The 19,035-nt window shown below is 41.7% G+C and overlaps 1 protein-coding gene across 1 annotated transcript in view; it reads right to left on the minus strand.

Moving 5' to 3' along the window:
* Positions 1-5,706: 5,706 nt before the first annotated feature.
* The window catches only part of grinaa (glutamate receptor, ionotropic, N-methyl D-aspartate-associated protein 1a (glutamate binding)), a 28,535-nt gene continuing 15,206 nt past the window's right edge, over positions 5,707-19,035 (minus strand). The window contains exons 2-7 of the mRNA XM_046327164.1: positions 16,241-16,612; positions 15,573-15,685; positions 14,646-14,846; positions 13,940-14,068; positions 10,123-10,266; positions 5,707-8,051 (exon numbers count right to left, since the gene is read on the minus strand). Coding sequence (XP_046183120.1) covers positions 7,902-8,051; positions 10,123-10,266; positions 13,940-14,068; positions 14,646-14,846; positions 15,573-15,685; positions 16,241-16,589 — 1,086 coding nt within the window. The 5' untranslated portion in view covers positions 16,590-16,612 and the 3' untranslated portion in view covers positions 5,707-7,901. The remainder of the gene's footprint in view (positions 8,052-10,122; positions 10,267-13,939; positions 14,069-14,645; positions 14,847-15,572; positions 15,686-16,240; positions 16,613-19,035) is intronic.

Genomic DNA, 19,035 nt, shown 5'->3' on the forward strand with positions numbered 1-19,035 from the left:
CTGTGACTATTAAAACCTTCCCTAACCAGAAACCTTGGATTGATGGCAGCATTCACGCAAAACTGAAAGCACGTACCATCGCATATAATCATGGCAAGGCGACTGGAAACATGGCCGAAAACAAACAGTGTAGTTATTCCCTCTGTAAGGCAATCAAACCAGCAAAGCGTCAGTATAGAGACAAAGTGGAGTCGCAATTCAATGGCTCAAACACGAGACGTATGTGGCAGGGTCTACAGACAATCATGGATTACAAAAAGAAAACCAGCCCCGTCGCGGACTTCGACGTCTTGCTTCCAGACAAATTAAACAACTTCTTTAGGCGCTTTGAGGACAATACAGTGCCACCGATGCGGTCCGCTACCAAAGACTGTGGGTACTCCTTCTCCATGGCCGAAGTGAGTAAAACATTTAAACGTGTTAACCCTTGCTGCCGGCCCAGACGGCATCCCTAGCCGCGTCCTCAGAGCATGCACAGACCAGCTGGCTGGTGTGTTTACGGACATATTCAATCAATCCCTATCCCAGTCTGCTGTCCCCACATGCTTCAAGATGGCCACCATTGTTCCTGTTCTCAAGAAAGCTAAGGTAACTGAACTAAATGACTATCGCCCCGTAGCACTCACTTCTGTCATCATGAAGTGATTTGAGAGACTAGTCAAGGATCATATCACCTCCCCCTGCCTGTCACACTAGTCCCACTCCAATTTGCTTACTGCCCCAATAGGTCCACAGACGATGAAGTCGCCATCACACTGCACACTGCCCTATCCCATCTGGACAAGAGGAATACCGATGTAAGCTGTTCATTGACTACACTACAGCATTCAACACCATAGTACCCTCCAAACTCATCATTAGGCTTGAGACCCTGGGTCTCGACGCCGCCCTGTGCAACTGGGTCCTGGACTTCCTGACGGACTGCCCCCAGGTGGTGAAGGTAGGCAACACCTCCGCTACACTGATCCACAACACTGGGGCCCCACAAGGGTGCGTTCTCAGCCCACTCCTGTACTCCCTGTTCACCCACAATTGTTTGGCAATGCACGTCTCCAACTCAATCATCAAGTTTGCAGACGACACTACAGTGGTAGGCTTGATTACCAACAACTACTAGACAGCCTACAGGGAGGAGGTGAGGGATCTGGTGGAGTAGTGCCAGGAAAATAACCTCTCCCTCAGGAGATGATCGTGGACTTCAGAAGATAGCAGAGAGAGCACGCCCCCATCCACATCAACGGGGTCGCAGTGGAGAGGGTGAAGAGCTTCAAGTTCCTTGGTCTCCATCCGTCTATCTGTCTGTCCGTTCATCACACACAACATCTCAGACAGCACTAGCCCGATTTTGACGAAACTTGAGTGAATGATGCGTCTTGCCATTTGCAAAATTACACTGATTGGCCCAAGGCGGGAGCTCCAGTAATTAACTTTAAAATGTGTTTGTCCCTTAAGGTCCTTGTGTAATGTGAAATTGTACCCCCTAGCACAATTGTCCTTTGTATATTATTTATATACACTTGTGTTCCACATGTACTTCCTGTATTGAGTTGTTGTTAATAAAATAATAATTTTTAATAATAAATAAAAGGAGGATTTAAAAAAAAACTGAAATGTGTGAGTCACACCAGATAGGAAGAGGCGAAGCGAGAACGATAACCACTGAGCTACAGTATAATAAGAAAGGGTTATAACTGGGCCCAAAATCACCACCATAACCCCACTTACATACTCTATTTTTATGTATTTCACCCCTCCTCTTCGGAGGGCAAAAGTAACTTTGTTTAACATTTGTTTGTGTTTTTACAAATATTTTGTTGCATATACATTATTCATAAACTTCACATACATGGTACTTTAATACACAGCATTACATGAAAGGAATATAGTTTTACAACTAAAATGGTACTTACATACTCTTGCAATACGTTCCATAGGATCTTTAGTGACCACAGAGTTAGGACACCCCTTTAAACTCATTTTACTATTCCACTTCTTCTAAATTTTTCCAATGTAGTCATATATTTCAAATCTGATATGCCTACTTTTCTCTTAGAAATTGTATTATATTCATGGACAGTCTTGAATAAGTCATACAAATAAGCATAGGATATATTACATGTTCCAGCAAACAAATATCATTCTTGACATTTTAGTATTGTGCACATGCTAGGCAGAGATGGTAGGGGGACTCACAACTCATAAACACATTTTATTTGGTTAGGGTGTAATTCAATGGTGTTTTGTTTTCAAGTTGTAGACACAAAGACATACTTTATGAATGCCACCAGGGGAAAAGACAGATAAACAAAAGCAAAAATATGCTGCTTAAATTAAATGAACAAGGAAGTAAATTCAAAGACAGATCACTGTAATTTATATCATACACTTTTACAACATTAATTTCATTTTAATTATGAAGAATTACTAGCTAACAATGAAATGTTTCTCAATAAAAATGTCAGAAGATCATTAAACGTGTAAAAGAGAAACACTGAAATGTACAGTTGATTTGTCAGAAAGTAGCACTAAGGTCTAGGAGCACGAGAACAGATGCACAGCCTTGGTCTGACGCCATTAAAAGGTCATTTACCACCTTCACGAGTGCAGTCTCAGTGCTATGATGGGGTCTAAAACCAGACTGAAGCTTTTTGTATAGATAGTTAGTCTTCAGGAAGGCAGTGAGTTGCTGCTCAACAGCTTTTTCTAACATTTTTGAGTGGAATGCGAGATTTTATATAGGCAGATAGTTTTTTATATTTTCTGGGTCATGTTTGGCTTTATCAAGAAAGGCTTTATTACTGCCACTTTTAGTGAGTTTGGTACACATCCGGTGGATAGGGAGCCATTTATTATGTTCAACATAGGAGGGCCAAGCACAACAAGCAGCTCTTTCAGTAGATTAGATGGAATAGGGTCCAGTATGCAGCTTGAAGGTTTAGAGGCTATGACTATTTTCATTAATGTGTCAAGAGATATAGTATTAAAAAACTTGAGTGCCTCCATTGATCCTAGGTCCTGGCAATGTTTTGTAGACTCAGGACAACTGAGCTTTGGATAAATACGCAGAGTTGCTTTCTAATGGTCATGATCTTTTCATCAAATAAGTTCAGAAATGTATCACTGCTCATGTTAATGTTACTACTTAGCTTCGGCTGGTGGATGTCCTGTAGAACCATCTACAGATATAGCGTTCGTGATGAAAAAGTTGAAGGAAAAAAGTTAAGCGAAGGACAATCTAAAAATATAAACAGTTATTAAAAACAAATGTCTGCTGAATGTATATATAAATCTATCTATAAAATCAGAACTGGATTTTTTCCTCAAAAAAGGTTATAAAATAGTATGCTAGACATTTATATAATAAATCATACATAGTTTGATGTTTCTGTGACAAACAGTGAATTAGTTCGATTTTTACCGCTTTAAAATAGCATTTTATAGATTTGATGTATTTCTATTAAATCAAAACGAATTTTTCCTCAAAACACAGGTTGTATAAAGTATGCCTGACATTTATAGACTAAATCATATCTAGCTTATCTTGATGATTCTGTGACAAACGGTGAATTAGTTATTGATTTTTACAATTTAAATGGCTTCTGGCGAATGTCTGATGAATGTCCGAATATGTGAATATAAAACCAACTTTACCTAGGTTACACTTTTGGGTTCACGGTCGGTTAGACAAAATAATTGTCATAGTTACAAATCAGGTCACCGTACCAAACTTCCCTGCTGAACATACTGTAGGTCTCTATCTGCTACGTTTTCGTTGACACAGCCTAAATGCCAATCACCAAACGAGGGGAGTAATGCAAGTGTGGATTAAATCAACCAAATTATGTTGAACACACTTAGACATAAAACAGCAATACCGTGCTAATATTTTTAGGTTTATAAACTCAGCGGAGAACGTTCTCTCGATTCAACCCCACTCTGATATTGAGAGGCGTTTCTTTAAGACATGCATCCAATCCCCTTGGTCCCTTACGTATCTAGACCAATCATATGCTTCAATGTGCCGCGAATTATAGTGATGTGAAAGGTCAGGAACATTATAGAGGTTTCTCTCGTTAGGTCAAAATGTAGGCGCAGATGCTTCGATTTCAAAACGATTTGGAGCAAAGCTGAAAGGTTATTGGACTAATTAGAAAAATAAAAGCAGTACTTTTCAATACAAGATATATAGTGTGCCGTGAGAGCGCGAGAAAAAAGGTACCATACGTGTGCTTCCGTGTATGATGAGTGTCGCTACCGAACCGAAGTGTTAATAAAGTCAATACAGTTTGCCCCACTATTTGAATTAAGTTGCAACGTCTAAACATATCACGTAATCATAACACAATTCTCAAATCTTAGATGTTCAGAAAAAGACAGGAGAGCATGAAAATAGGCTACAACTGATTCTCCAACAGAAATCCCCGATGACGGTTATAACATGGCGACGTTGGCTAGGCAAGCCCATGCGCAAGAATACGTCATCTCGGGTATAAGGCTCGTCTCGTGCCGAACTGCGCAAGTGCCAGCCGACAACTCAAAGGCACTCCAATATTTAAATACGTTTTTTACTAAAATAAAATCGTGTCAGTTAGTCCAACCTCGTGAAAGTGACTAACATGTTCAAATACTTAAGACATTGGCTCGAATTTAGGTTGTGCCTTTAGGGCTTCCGAGTGGCGCAAGCAGTCCAAGGCACTGCATCTCAGTGGTAGAGGCGTCACTACAGACCCTGATTCGATTCCAGGCTGTAGCACAACCGGCCATTTTTTGGGAAACCCATAGGGCGTTTTTTAACTGACTTAGCCAGTTAAAGATATTAACTTTTTTTTTTTTATTAACTCAAGGAATTATTTGTCACTTCTCTCATTGACTTCTAAAAAAAACCCTGCGTACTCGGAACTCGCACAATGTTTCATATCTGGGGTTAGAAAGTCTGTGGTTCAGTTCAGTTTCTCTCCTGTCAAGCGTGATACCATGTTCAAACCACAAACAATCCAATACAATTACCACAATGTGCATTGACCAATACTTTTAGTTTGTAGGATAGGTGGAGCACAGTCCCTGAAAAGTCTGTGCACGGCCCTGGTGTCTCCGTTAAACTGTGGCAAGCAATGACTCAGGAGCATTCAAGTGCGCATGAACCACACTTCATGTAATTATCCACAACAAGGAGGAAAGAGGACATGGAGAGGCATCATTGTCATCAGCCAGTAGTGCAGCCTGCCATTAGACTGCCTCTATGGAGATGGGAGAAGCTGGTCTGGGAAATAAAGCAACTACTTTGGATTCATCCCAAATGGCACCCTATTCCCCATGTAGTGCAGTACATTTGCCCACAGCCCTATGTGCCCTGGTCTTAAGAAGTTCACTGAAGTAAATAGAGTGCCATTTGGGATATAATTGTAGGCCTCTCAGAGATAGTCAGGTGGTGGGGGAGAGCAGTGGCTTGTGTTAACAATTAAGATTCTTCTTCCACATGTTCAGGTTGCCATTATTGGTAATGTGTAGCCTATCAATCATGCCCAAGTTGAATAATTATACTTGTCTCATGCCCCTTGTCTATGAATTTGCCCCTGATATTAAAAGCAGTTTAACGTGTAAGCACTATTATAGTGTTAACATCAATCAGTGGTTCAAACCCCACACAATCCAAGACAATTTTTCTGTTGTAACTCTGATGAAAAGCAAAACAGCAATGTAGAGGAATGCAATTCCAGTTCAATTTTAATGAGAATTTACAGTGCAAACAGAACTACAAAGCCCAAAATTACTCAACACATCAAACCACTAAGGAGTTGTGTGTGTGTGTGTATATATATATATATGTTAGGTAAAAACCATTTAAATCAACATGGTTACAACAGGGCTCTAGGCAGCACTATAACACTATCATTATATCATTATGATTACTCTTCATTCCACATGTCTCAAAGAAACAGCTAGTGCACTGCCCAGTGTGCAATCACAACACATGCAACAACGGGAAAGGGTCATGCAACAGGAGTCAAAACATAACTGAACTCAAGAGTTTCAAAGTTTTGATGTGGTTTTCAAAATGGTATTCATGTTAGTAGATGTAAATTAAGCATCTTGTGTTTTGTTTCAATGGAGAACATCTCAATGGCTTGGTCAGCATTGGTAGTAGTGGAGTGTTAAAACTAAGAATGTTCTCTCTAGTGACTAGTGTTAATGATTCTGTCCGTTTTCAGCCTTTCCTTATTGTACATTTGAGTCTTCAAGTATTTCATTTAATCCTTGACGTTTGAGCAGGAAACCTCAGAATATACATCACTCTGCATCTCAAAGCCCACCTGATTTACAATTTAAAGCACTCCTTTTGACCAGAGAACTAAGTAGGAAAGTAGCACACTAAGTAGGAAACGGGGTTCCATTTGGGACGCAAATGGTGAATAATAAACTTCCCTCTCCTAGGAGGACCTTTCATCCATGCATCATTCAGAAGGGCAGAAAATGTAGTGTTGAGTATCCTTCTCATTCACTTTCAACTTCACAGCAGCCTTGCCTTATACAGCAACTTCAATAAATAGATCATTAATAACTTAAGTCCTTCAATCTCCGTGTCCATCTATCTACTACAGCATGTCAGGTTTTTAAAATCACAAGCAACTAGTGATATTTTTGTAACATCTGTATAAAAGTGTTCAGAAATTCCAATACTTCAACATTTCACATTAGTAATAATGGAGAGAAAAAAATCAACACTATTGTTTACTATACATAAAGACAAGGAGACAAATTAGGAATTAGTAAGAAAAGGGGAAAATACGAGGGGGAAAATACATTTAAAAAAAGCAGATGATACATTCCACACTTAGCTTAGTGTGGGTGGGAATCAGGGATTCCATAAATATATTCATGTGTATTAGTGTATAAGTCACACATCCATGTTAACAAAAATAACATCAGTCACATTTTATTCAAGTTTTGGTCTTTGTACTGCTATGCGTAGTGATGTCATTAGTCATATACTGTACATTGAGTGAGCATATTGTTCTCCCTTCAAGCATTACAGGCACACACTCCCCGGGCATGCCTAGAAAGAGCTAGTTAGGGAACGAAGTGTCATATACAGTTCCCATAGATCTATGTACAGCTACGTAATGAGAAGGCCAGGAGAGGTATCATCCCTCTGGAGGGTTTTTATTCATCTATTCAGCTCATCTCAGCTGTGTTTCAGGTGCCATGCAGAGTTCATTTACATTGGCAGGAAAAGGAGGGAACACCAGAGGGAGAAGATATAGCAGGAAAGGTGTTTCTAGAACGGTTTCTTCCTTATAAAGCGCTTGCCTCCATCACAGCACTGCTCTCAATTAGATAGCATAACTCTCTCTTCCCTCTCAATCTCTCTACAGCACTTAACCTACAAGGCAAGGCAGAGCGCCAAGGAGAGTTCCATAGTGTTTGTTCAGCTAATGTTAAGAAGTGCTGTACTAGCTAGCTACCATCTGTGTAAGTAGAAGCAGATTGCCAAGGATGACAGAGCAAGCAGAAGGCATTAAAAACAAAACAAGGAATGTTAAGGTGTAACTTCTGTCACTGTAGTAACATACTTCAAAGGAATTTCACATAAATAAATTAAAGTATGCCCTTTGCGGCACTCTATGACAGACCTGCTGCTAAAGTAGCAGACTAAACTAAATTCCCGATTTACACTCAACCGAGTTTAATCCGCTACTGCTAAAGGTGACAGAACATATTTTCTGTCACCCAATTCGTCTCCTGAAGGGTGTGGGGTGAAGGTGGGGGAGGTGTAACAGAGGAATGAGAGCAGGAACAAATCATACAAAGACAGCGAGGGGAAAGAGCATCATTCATTCTTCCACACTGAGGAGAGGTTCCTGGATGCCTTCCTCTCCCTTTCCCCTAAGGGGGCCACTCCATCACTCGCGGGAACGGCCTACGATTGCCAGGATGTAGAGGAAAATGTTGATGATGTCGGTGTAGAGGTTGAGAGCGGCAAAGATGTACTCCTCTGGACTCAGAGCCAGCTTCTTGTTGCCCAGGAGGAGCTGGGTGTCCACAGCCAAGAACTACAACACAGAACATAGAGTCAGGAATAATTACTTCGAGGCAATCAGTCACGTAGGAATGAATCGTAACTCATGCATTCAGATCTGAGTATTTTGGTATTTTATTAGGATCCCCATTAGCTGGTACAAAAGCAGCAGCTACTCTTCCTGGGGTCCACACAAAACATGACATTTTCTATATTAATATACAATATAAACAGCTCAAGGACAGAAATAGCACACGTAGCCTACATATCAATAGATACACACACAAACTCTCAGTCAAATAGGGGAGAGTAGGTACATCATCAGGATTTGCAGGTTAGGATTCAGCCCGTTATGCTGATGTTTTTCTAAAGCCTCAAGTTCTTAAAATGTTACCAGTGATGGTCTGCCATACTGCATTAGCCTGAAATCATCATATACACGATACTGAATAAAATATCAATCATTTAATAATGTTCTCGTCTTTAAATTGTCTTTCTTCATCTCCGCTCTCCTTCGCGTCCCACAACCTTATGTCACCGTTTCCTTGCTTTCCTCCAGGCATCATTACAGGTCACTGGGCCCGCTTTTCCACCCCTCTTTTCCAGATGTCCTTCCTTATTTTTAAAATTGAACCTTTAACTAGGCAAGTAATTTAACAACAAATTATTATTTACAATGATGGCCTACCCCGGCCAAACCCGGACGACACTGGGCCAAATGTGCTCCGCCCTATGGGACTCCCAATCACAGATGGATGTGATTCAGCCTGGATTCGAACCAGGGACTGTCGTGACGCCTCTTGCACTTAGATGCAGTGCCTTAGATCGCTGCGCCACTCGGGAGCCTTATTCCCCCATCCTCACCAACAGGCTGTCCTCTCCCCCATCCCTCTCTCACCAACACGCTGTCCTCTCCACCATCCCTCTCTCACCATCCTCACCAACATACAGTCCTCTCCCCATCCCCTCTCTCCATCCTCACCAACACACAGTCCTCTCCCCATCCTCACCAACACACAGTCCTCTCCCCATCCTCACCAACACACAGTCCTCTCCCCATCCTCACCAACACACAGTCCTCTCCCCATCCTCACCAACACACAGTCCTCTCACCATCCTCACCAACACACAGTCCTCTCCCCATCCTCACCAACACACAGTCCTCTCCCCATCCTCACCAACACACAGTCCTCTCCCCATCCCCACCAACACACAGTCCTCTCCCCATCCCCACCAACACACAGTCCTCTCCCCATCCCCACCAACACACAGTCCTCTCCCCATCCCCACCAACACACAGTCCTCTCCCCATCCCCACCAACACACAGTCCTCTCCCCATCCCCACCAACACACAGTCCTCTCCCCATCCCCTCGCCATCCTCACCAACAGTCCTCTCTCCATCCTCACCAACACTGTCCTCTCCCCATCCTCACCAACACACAGTCCTCTCCCCATCCCCTCGCCATCCTCACCAACAGTCCTCACCAACACTGTCCTCTCCCCATCCTCACCAACACACAGTCCTCTCCCCATCCCCTCGCCATCCTCACCAACAGTCCTCACCAACACTGTCCTCTCCCCATCCTCACCAACACACAGTCCTCTTCCCATCCCTTCTCTTCTTCCCTCAGATTCCCTTTATACTGCCTTGGTTTAAGGTGAATGAGACTTTTGGTAAGTCTGACTGGCTCCCATCACTGACTGATGGCATCACTAAGGTCATTTTCTTCCCTTTTCGAGTTTCCAAAATGTAGCACCGTTTTTTAAATTCTTGCTTCGTTCCCACTTTTCCACGCAGATGGCATTTTATGCTGTTAGAGCTCAATGTGTATAGCCCTGCCTCAACCTTCTCATTTTGCAACCATCCCATTGACCATACAAGAACAATTACAGATGTACTTGATAAACAATAGAGACCCTCTATAATAAAGCTGTCTCTTCCTGGGATTAAACTATGCCACGTATCATTAATATACTTATGCAGGTGACACAGTGGTGGTGGATGAGTTGACTGCCCACCCCTTACAAAGCTGTTTGAGCAATTTGTATGAAAACTGCTATTCATATGCAGCCCATTATTGATGCAGTCAAGTGACTACTTACACAGGTAAAGAGCAGGGCTCCCAGGGAGGCGTAGACGATGTGGAGGATCCTGTGGCGGATGAAGATGCAGAGGATGGAGAAGAGCAGCAGGACGATCAGACACACGAACAGAACGCCCCGACAAGAAGTGAAGTCATACTTGCTCTGGATAGGGGTAGAAAACAAGGAAATTAGGGATTGTCAAGGATTGTGACGACCCTCCCACTCTGTCTGCCGTATTCTCTCTTTGTTCTTGTTTCCTTATTAGGATGCCGGTGGGCGGAGTTGGGAGGGTCGTCAGCTACATGGGAAACACCTGGGCCAGGTGTCTCCCAGGATAAATAGACCTCTTCCACATTCATGGAAGGGACTCTCTCCATGCAGACACCTTTTGTAGATTCTGTTGTGGTTCTTGGTGGCCTTTTGTTTGTTTGCTTTGGCACCTTTCAACACCCTGCATTATCACATTCATGCAAAACACTCACTTACACTACTGATTACTGATTACACACACCATTGTATATTATACTTAGTTGCTTTAGTTAATAAATATATATTTTGCTACTCCTTATCTCCACGTTGTCTCCCTTTGTTACAGGCTTTGAGCCGGTTCGTGACACCTCCGCAAGTTCCTCAATTCTCACAGGTTAAAAACATAGTTCCTCATTTGTCAAGGCTATGGGCTAGCATGTGTTAGTTATAGCATGTGTTAGTTATAGCATGCGATAATACATGATAGTAATAGTACGCGACAGTAAGTGATATTTTCAGTACGCGATATTTACAGTACGCAACATTACGTGATATTGACAGTACGTTATATTTACAGTACGCGACAGTAAGTGATATTTTCAGTACGCGACAGGAGATCTTTACAGTAAGCAATATTTACAGTACGTGACACTACGTGATATTGACAGTAGTAAGTGATAATTTGTAAGTCGCTCTGGATAAGAGCGTCTGCTAAATGACTTAAATGTAAATGTATTTACAGTACGCGATAGTGATAGACAGTACGTGACAGTACGCAATATTAAGTAACATTTACAGTACGCAATATTTACAGTACGCGACAGTAGGAGATCTTTACAATAAGCAATATTTACAGTACGTGACAGTACGTTATGTTGACAGTACGTGATAGTAAGTGATATTTACAGTGCGCAATAGTAGTAAGTGATATTTACAGTAATTGATAATAAGTTATATTTACAGTACACGATCGTAAGTGATATATACAGTACGTGACAGTAGTAAGTGATATTTACAGTACACAATATTTACAGTACGTGACAGTATGCAATATTTACAGTACGCAATATTTACAGTACACAATATTTACAGTACACAATATTTACAGTAGTAAGTGATATTTACAGTACGCGACAGTAGGCGATCTTTACAGTATGCGACAGTACGTAATATTTACAGGTGATAGTATGTGATATTTACAGTACGTGATAGACAGTTCGTGATATTGACAGTAGTAAGTGATATTTACAGTATGCGATATTTACAGTACGCAATAGTAAGTGATATTTACAGTATGCGATAGTAAGTGATATTTACAGTACGTGACAGTATGCGATATTTACAGTACGCAATAGTAAGTGATATTATCAGTATGCGACAGTAAGTGATCTTTACAGTACGCAATATTTAGTTTGAAATATTTACAGTACGTGATATTTACAGTACGTGACAGTAAGTGATTTACAGTACGCGATATTTACCGTATGCGATATTTACCGTATGTGACAGTAAGTGATCTTTACAGTATGTGACAGTATGTGATAGACAGTAGTAAGTGATATTTACAGTACTCGATCTTTACAGTACGCAACAGTAGGCGATCTTTACAGTACGCGACAGTACGCGATCTTTACAGTACGTGATAGTAAGTGATATTTACAGTGCGTGATAGTAAGTGATATTTACAGTGCGTGATAGTACATGATATTGACAGTAGTAAATTATATTTACAGTATGCAATAGTGATTTACAGTACGCGACAGTAGGCAATCTTTACAGTCCGCGACAGTAGGCGATAGTGCGTGATATTACGCGAATATTTACAGTACGTAATAGTAAGCGATATTTAAAGTACGCTAGGTGACAGTAATAGTGATAGTAATACTAAGTGATCATGATAGTAATTGATAACAGGTGATAGTGATAGTAATAGGAAGTGAGTGATAGGTAGTAGTAATACAGTAAGCAATATTTACAGTACGTGACATTACGTGATATTGACAGTAGTGATATTTACAGTACGTGACAGTACGTGATATTTACAGTATGCGATATTTACAGTACGCGACAGTAATTGATATTATCAGTACGCGACAGTAAGTGATATTTACTACTACTTGATAGTAATAGTAAGTGATAGTAGGTGAAAGTAAGTGATAATAAGTGATAGAAAGCGATAGTAGGTGAAAGTAAGTGATAATAAGTGATAGTAAACGAGTAATAGTAGGTAATAGTAGGCGATAGTAAGCGATAGTAATAGTAGGCGATAGTAAGTGATAGTAATAGTAGGCGATATAGTAAGTGATAGTAATAGTAGGCGATATAGTAAGTGATAGTAATCGTAGGCGATAGTAAGCGATAGTAATAGGTGATAACAAGTGATAGTAATAGTAGGCGATAGTAATAGTAGGCGATAGTAAGTGATAGTAATAGGTGATAGTAGGCGATAGTAATAGTAGGCGATAGTAATAGTAGGCGATAGTAATAGTAGCCGATAGCAAGTGATAGTAATAGTAGCCAATAGTAATAGTAGCCGATAGTAATAGTAGCCGATAGTAATAGTAGCCGATAGTAATAGTAGGTGACAGTAATAGTAAGTGACAGTAATAGTAAGTGATAGTAATAGCAGGCGATAGTAGTTGATAGTAAGAGTAGGCGATAGTAATAGTAAGTGATAGTAATAGCAGGTGATAGTAAGCGATAGCAATAGCAGGTGATAGTAAGCGATAGCAATAGCAGGTGATAGTAAGCGATAGCAATAGCAGGTGATAGTAAGCGATAGTAATAGTAGGTGATAGTAATATTAAGTGATAGTAAGTGATAGCAGGCGATAGCAAGTGACAGTAGGCAATAGTACGTGATAGTGATAGGCGTTAGTAAGTGATAGTATGTGCTAGTAAGTGATAGTAATAGTAGGTGATAGTAATAGTAGGTCATAGTAGGTCATAGTAAGTGATAGTAATAGTAGGTGATAGTAATAGTAGGCGATAGTAGGTGACTAATAGTAAGTGATAGTAATAGCAGGCGATAGTAAGAGTAGGTGATAGTAAGAGTAGGTGATAGTAATAGCAGGTGATAGTAAGCGATAGCAATAGCAGGTGATAGTAAGCAATAGTAAGGGATAGTAATATTAAGTGATAGTAAGTGATAGCAGGCAATAGTACGTGATAGTGATAGGCATTAGTAAGTGATAGTAGGTGCTAGTAAGTGATAGTAATAGTAGGTGATAGTAAGTGATAGTAAGTAATAGTAGGTGATAGTAAGTGATGGTAATAGTAGGTGATATTGTAATGGTAGGTGATAGTGATAGTACGTGTTAGTATGCATGTATGTTTATTTTTTTACCTTTATTTTACTAGGCAAGTCAGTTAAGAACAAATTCTTATTTTCAATGACGGCCTGGGAACAGTGGGATAGTACATTATATTTATAGTAATAGTACGCGATAGTAAAACTGAAACAAAAGGCCACGGAGGCAGAAAAAGACCATGTGAGGGACTGGTACTGACAGCAAGGTGGGAATAAGGACAGAGAGTGTGTGTTCATGCCTGTGTGTGTGTGGGGGGGGGGGGGGGGTACTACTGACCTGTAGTGAGAAGAGGACCACGGTGAAGCAGACCACAGCGGTAATACCTACGGCCATGATGACAGTCTCTGTGTCATAGAAGCTGGCGATCATCCCCACCATGTAGGAAAGACTCAGGGTCAGGATGGACTGAGGACAGACACCGAGACAGCGTCAGGATTACAACCACAACACATTCCTCTCACAGAGTCTAATACAACTAATATGTAGACAGTCAGGTCATCACTCAAATCTGTGTTCCATCTTATAGTTGATATAAATCCCAATCCCACCCTATTCCCTACATTCCCCCTTTAAGATTTAGATGCACTATCGTAAAGTGACTGTTCCACTGGATGTCATAAGGTGAATGCACCAATTTGTAAGTCGCTCTGGATAAGAGCGTCTGCTAAATGACTTAAATGTAAATGTAATAGTGCAATACTTCAAAAGTAGTGCACCATTTACAGAATGGGGTGATACTTGGGATGCAGTCAGAGTAAGGCCATACCAATGCCATCAGGTTCCAGGGGTGTTTAGTATAATGAATAGGGTAGGGCCGTACCAATGCCACCAGGTTCCAGGGGTGTTTCGTATAATGAATAGGGTAGGGCCGTACCAATGCCACCAGGTTCCAGGGGTGTTTAGTATAATGAATAGGGTAGGGCCGTACCAATGCCATCAGTTTCCAGGGGTGTTTAGTATAATGAATATGGTAGGGCCGTACCAATGCCACCAGGTTCCAGGGGTGTTTGCGGCGGAACTCTCCACAGCAGCTGAGGGTGATGAGAGACACGAAGAAGATAGCGTAGGACACGTAGTATGTCCAGGGGTTACGACGCACAAACAACTTGGCGTCGTCCACAAAGGTGAAGACGGCCACGAAGGAGAAGGTGACCATCAGCTGAACGGTCAGCACCAGGAACACCTGGGAGGGGGAGAAGGTTGGATAGACAGATGTTATAGGACTGTTTCAACAAAGTTTTTGAATAACTATGATAAAAGGTCAGTCAACACATAACATTGGCTTTGGAAATAAAATCCTGAAACTTTTCTAGCTTACGGTGACTTGCGCAACCGCGACACTCAAACGAGGCTGCAATGAAAACGAATGGGACTGTAGCGACTGTGTCGGCATCAACATCTGGCGTGTGAACTACGTTTCTATTCAAGTGTTGGTTGACATGGTTATGGCTCTATAGTATTGGAGAAAAGTTTTTAAAAATGGACTCCTCCGACGCTGTACGTTAAATTGTGACGTGTCATGACGTAACGTATGAAGCAACTCATTCTGTCTTACAGCCTCTCTCCACCAGATGTAGCACTTTTCTCACTGTTTAAAAACAAGACAGGGACAGGGTAAGGGGGATACCTAGTCATTTTTTGCGTCATCACCGCAAGTCATCATGACTCTCCAAAGCCGCTGTTAACTTTAGTGCCGCCCTTCAAAACGGTTTTAAATTCGACACAAATCTAGGTATGCAATGACACATAGAAACTCTTTATAGTGTTTTATTTACATTTGAGGCGATAAGGTGGACAGTTCGGGAGAAAAAAAGCAGTTTCCCCAAACGACATCTCTCCTTTTCACTATCATGCAATAGGGTAAGCTTCTATTCTGTTCTCATTCATGCAGTCCCCTCTCCTTCCTCACCTTTCTAATGAAGGCCTGTCGAATGCTCTTGTCCTCAAAGCCAGAGTTGGTGAACTCCTCATTGTCGTAGTAAGATGGTGGCACATCACCATGGTAACCGTCACCCATAGAAGCTGAAAACCCCCGACAACAGCAACAAAGTATTGGCAATCAAATGCTTGTCAATTGTTAGACCACCGCATGGGTCGTTACTAACACAGGTCATTGAGTGAGTTCTAGATTGATAGTCATTGATCTGTCAATCAGTTAGTCAGATAGTGTGCTAAAAAAGACAAACTTGGTTAATGAAGGACAGTGAAATAAAAACACACAGGCAGCAGCTTCCATGGGTAATTATACATCCATCTAAGTGGAAAACCAAACCACGACCTAAATAGAAAGAATTTCCAAACGTGCCTTTTAAAACAGAAAACTGACATAGGTTTATGGCACATAAGCGGGAGTGAAGACTTTCGTAACAGAATTAATTTAACTGTAGCTGAATAATGATGGAATAATGATGTGGAACACATGGGTAGTTAAGGTTCCCAAACTGCAGTATAGCCTGAGAGTTACCTACAGTGTTACAGTGTAGGAAAGAAGACTCCACTCGCCTAAACGATGACCAACAAAAAGCAGTCTCTGAAAACATATTCTGTATTAGTAGATGCCAACTTCCTTCCACTCACCGTTGGGGTCACTAGGGAACCCTGGCTGTGCAGGTTGCTGGTAAGGACCCGCGGGGTACGGGGCCTGGGGATAAGGCATCTGAGGGTACGGTCCCTGTCCAAATCCAGGGCCTCCCTGGGGGAACCCGGGCTGACCATAGGGTGCAGGTTGTTCGTAGGGTGCAGGCTGGCCGTAGGGTGCAGGCTGGCCGTAGGGTGCAGGCTGGCCGGGGTATGGAGCTTGCACTGAGGCTTGGGTGTAGTTGGGAGGGGGTATCCCAAACCCGGGCTGGGGCGGTCCGTAGACATTGTTGTGGAGGGGGTTGTTCTCCCCCATCAACCCGGGGTAGATGTTCTTGTCCTGAGACATGGTTTGTTTTGCTCACTGTTGGCCTGAGGAACAAGGAAACCAAGCAAAAACATGAGTTAAACCTGTATGGCATTTACATGCACATACCACTGTGTTGGGTGAGAGTTTGCATTTGAGATAACATGACTAGCTGGAGTTCTGGAAAGTGTGGAAGTGAAATTGTGAAACATAGTGAACTTAGACTATGATGATGTTTGACATCTTCTCTAATTTGTCATACCGGTTAGCCAGTTGTCAGCATTAAGGTTTAACAGACATCTTAGGCCAATAACATGAGGAAGTGAAGTTTTTTTCCTTGCTTGTTTTACTCCCTCCCTCTAACAAGAGGCACCGGGGAAAGTAATGAATGTCTTAGCACAGTTTTGGCCACACTGCTAAAGATACAAGCACTGCATCTGTCCGTTTACAAAAAGAGTGATGAGAATGAGGAAGCAGGCTGGCAAGAGGCCCAGGCAGCAGCCCAGTGGGTCTTCCTGAAACCCCCAGAGTTTTCACACAGTATTGACGGTATGTTAAATGAAAAATGTTTTAATTAAAAATTGGGCAATGTTTATATGACCCCCTTCCAAACAGTCCCATTATTACCACTTTCTTGCCGGTTTACACCTTTTATACATCCCCGTTGCGCAGCCGGCACCGGTGACGGGTGGGAACAGGGGTGTGCCGATGTGGGTATTCTATTCAAAAGAATAGAATAGCATATTTTAAATTTAAATATGTCACTGGTTTGTGCAGCCTAGGCCATGGCTGTGCCATTCAAATGAAATCAATATAGTTCCTTAAAACAGACAAGACACAATTACATTCCCCTGCCCTGATCACAGGCAACACACATATTTTATAAACAACTTGAGTGTCGCAGGAACAAACTGTTTTTCAACCAAAAAAGTGATATCTTTCCGATCGTGTATAGGAATCAAATGTCTGACCTGGATGAACCTCTGTAGGATCCAAATAATTCAGATCAGCTTTGCAATAAATAACTTCAACCAGACCCCTCTCACCCACAGAGGGGGAAGGAGGGAACTGGTGGGGGTTAACACCTCACACCCTGTTGTAAATCAAGGACAGAACATTCAGGTTTCCCTCTCCAATGTTCATCAGAGGAATGTGCCTTTGTTTGTGGTCCTTCTGTAGCTCAGTTGGTAGAGCATGGCGCTTGTAACGCCAGGGTAGTGGGTTCGATTCCCGGGACCACCCATACGTAGAATGTATGCACACATGACTGTATGTCGCTTTGGATAAAAGCGTCTGCTAAATGGCATATTAATTGTTTCAGACTTTTCCCAATGAAACTCTAACACGTTCTAAAGCGAATACTGGAACAATATTTTGAACATAGAACATGGGGTATGGTCTGAGGCGATCTAAAGAACACTAATGTAATTGCGGTTGTTATTTTGATGTTATTAAAAATGTTATAAAGGAAATACTGTAAATTTGAAGTATACCCACGTTTACATCCGCGTTGTGCATGAAATATGAACAATGATGAAAGTGTTTTTGTTAAGGGAAATGATTTTAGGTGCCATAAGAGAATTGTTTACATAAACTTTGCACAGTGACAAGTCACGCCCTTGAGCGAGGTCAGGGAGTGTGTCAGCCTGACGGAACCGCACTTTCTAACAAACTGTATAAAATTATTGGTTAATAATTAACATATCAGACCAAAGAGACGTAGAGCTGCAGCTGACGTTTAAAGTGGTTTGAACTCTGCAGCTCTACACGAGGTAAAGACGATAAATTCACCTCCCGGACAATCACGGGTACGGCTGATTAGCTGTCCTAAGTAAAGTATCTAGAAAAGTGAATTTAAGTGGGACCATTCTACTACTCTTCTTAAACCACCATAGTACGCTACTCATCACCCCACTGGGAAACATCGACACAGCTGGCTAGCCCATCTTCAAAGAAGCATCTTCCAGAGCGAATGGAAGTAGAATAAACTCTGGTGCTCTGTTCAGGACTACGACAAGTCACCGGATACCAGACGACTGCAGAGGAGAACAACAGAGAAAACCCTTTTGGAAAATCAGAGCTTTAAAAGAATGCCGCGAAAAGGCCCCAAACACCCTTTCCAAGATGGTACGATTCTGAGAAGAGACACGGCGAACCGAGGAATTTCACGTAACACATTCATGATTTCTTACTCCAAGCGGGCGGCGGGTTTGTGTGTAAAGTATAGGAGTGCTATAAGTGAGAGTAGTTTCTAAAATGTACCAATGTTAAGTGTCTCTGTCCCTCTTTCGCCCTCTCCATATCTTTTGTAACAAGCAGCCATATTGTTGTTAGTCCGCTAGGGACCAGTTTTTAATGTATTAAGTGGGTATGTTTATCCTGTGTTACCATTTAGTTAGCTAATAAATAAATAATCAAACCAATTTCTGTAGTACTGAATCATACGTAAGGCTCGGGATTTTACAGATGCAAGGGGGTTACAACTGTT

This window comes from Oncorhynchus gorbuscha, linkage group LG24, assembly GCF_021184085.1.
Source record: "Oncorhynchus gorbuscha isolate QuinsamMale2020 ecotype Even-year linkage group LG24, OgorEven_v1.0, whole genome shotgun sequence".
Classification (NCBI taxonomy): domain Eukaryota; kingdom Metazoa; phylum Chordata; class Actinopteri; order Salmoniformes; family Salmonidae; genus Oncorhynchus; species Oncorhynchus gorbuscha.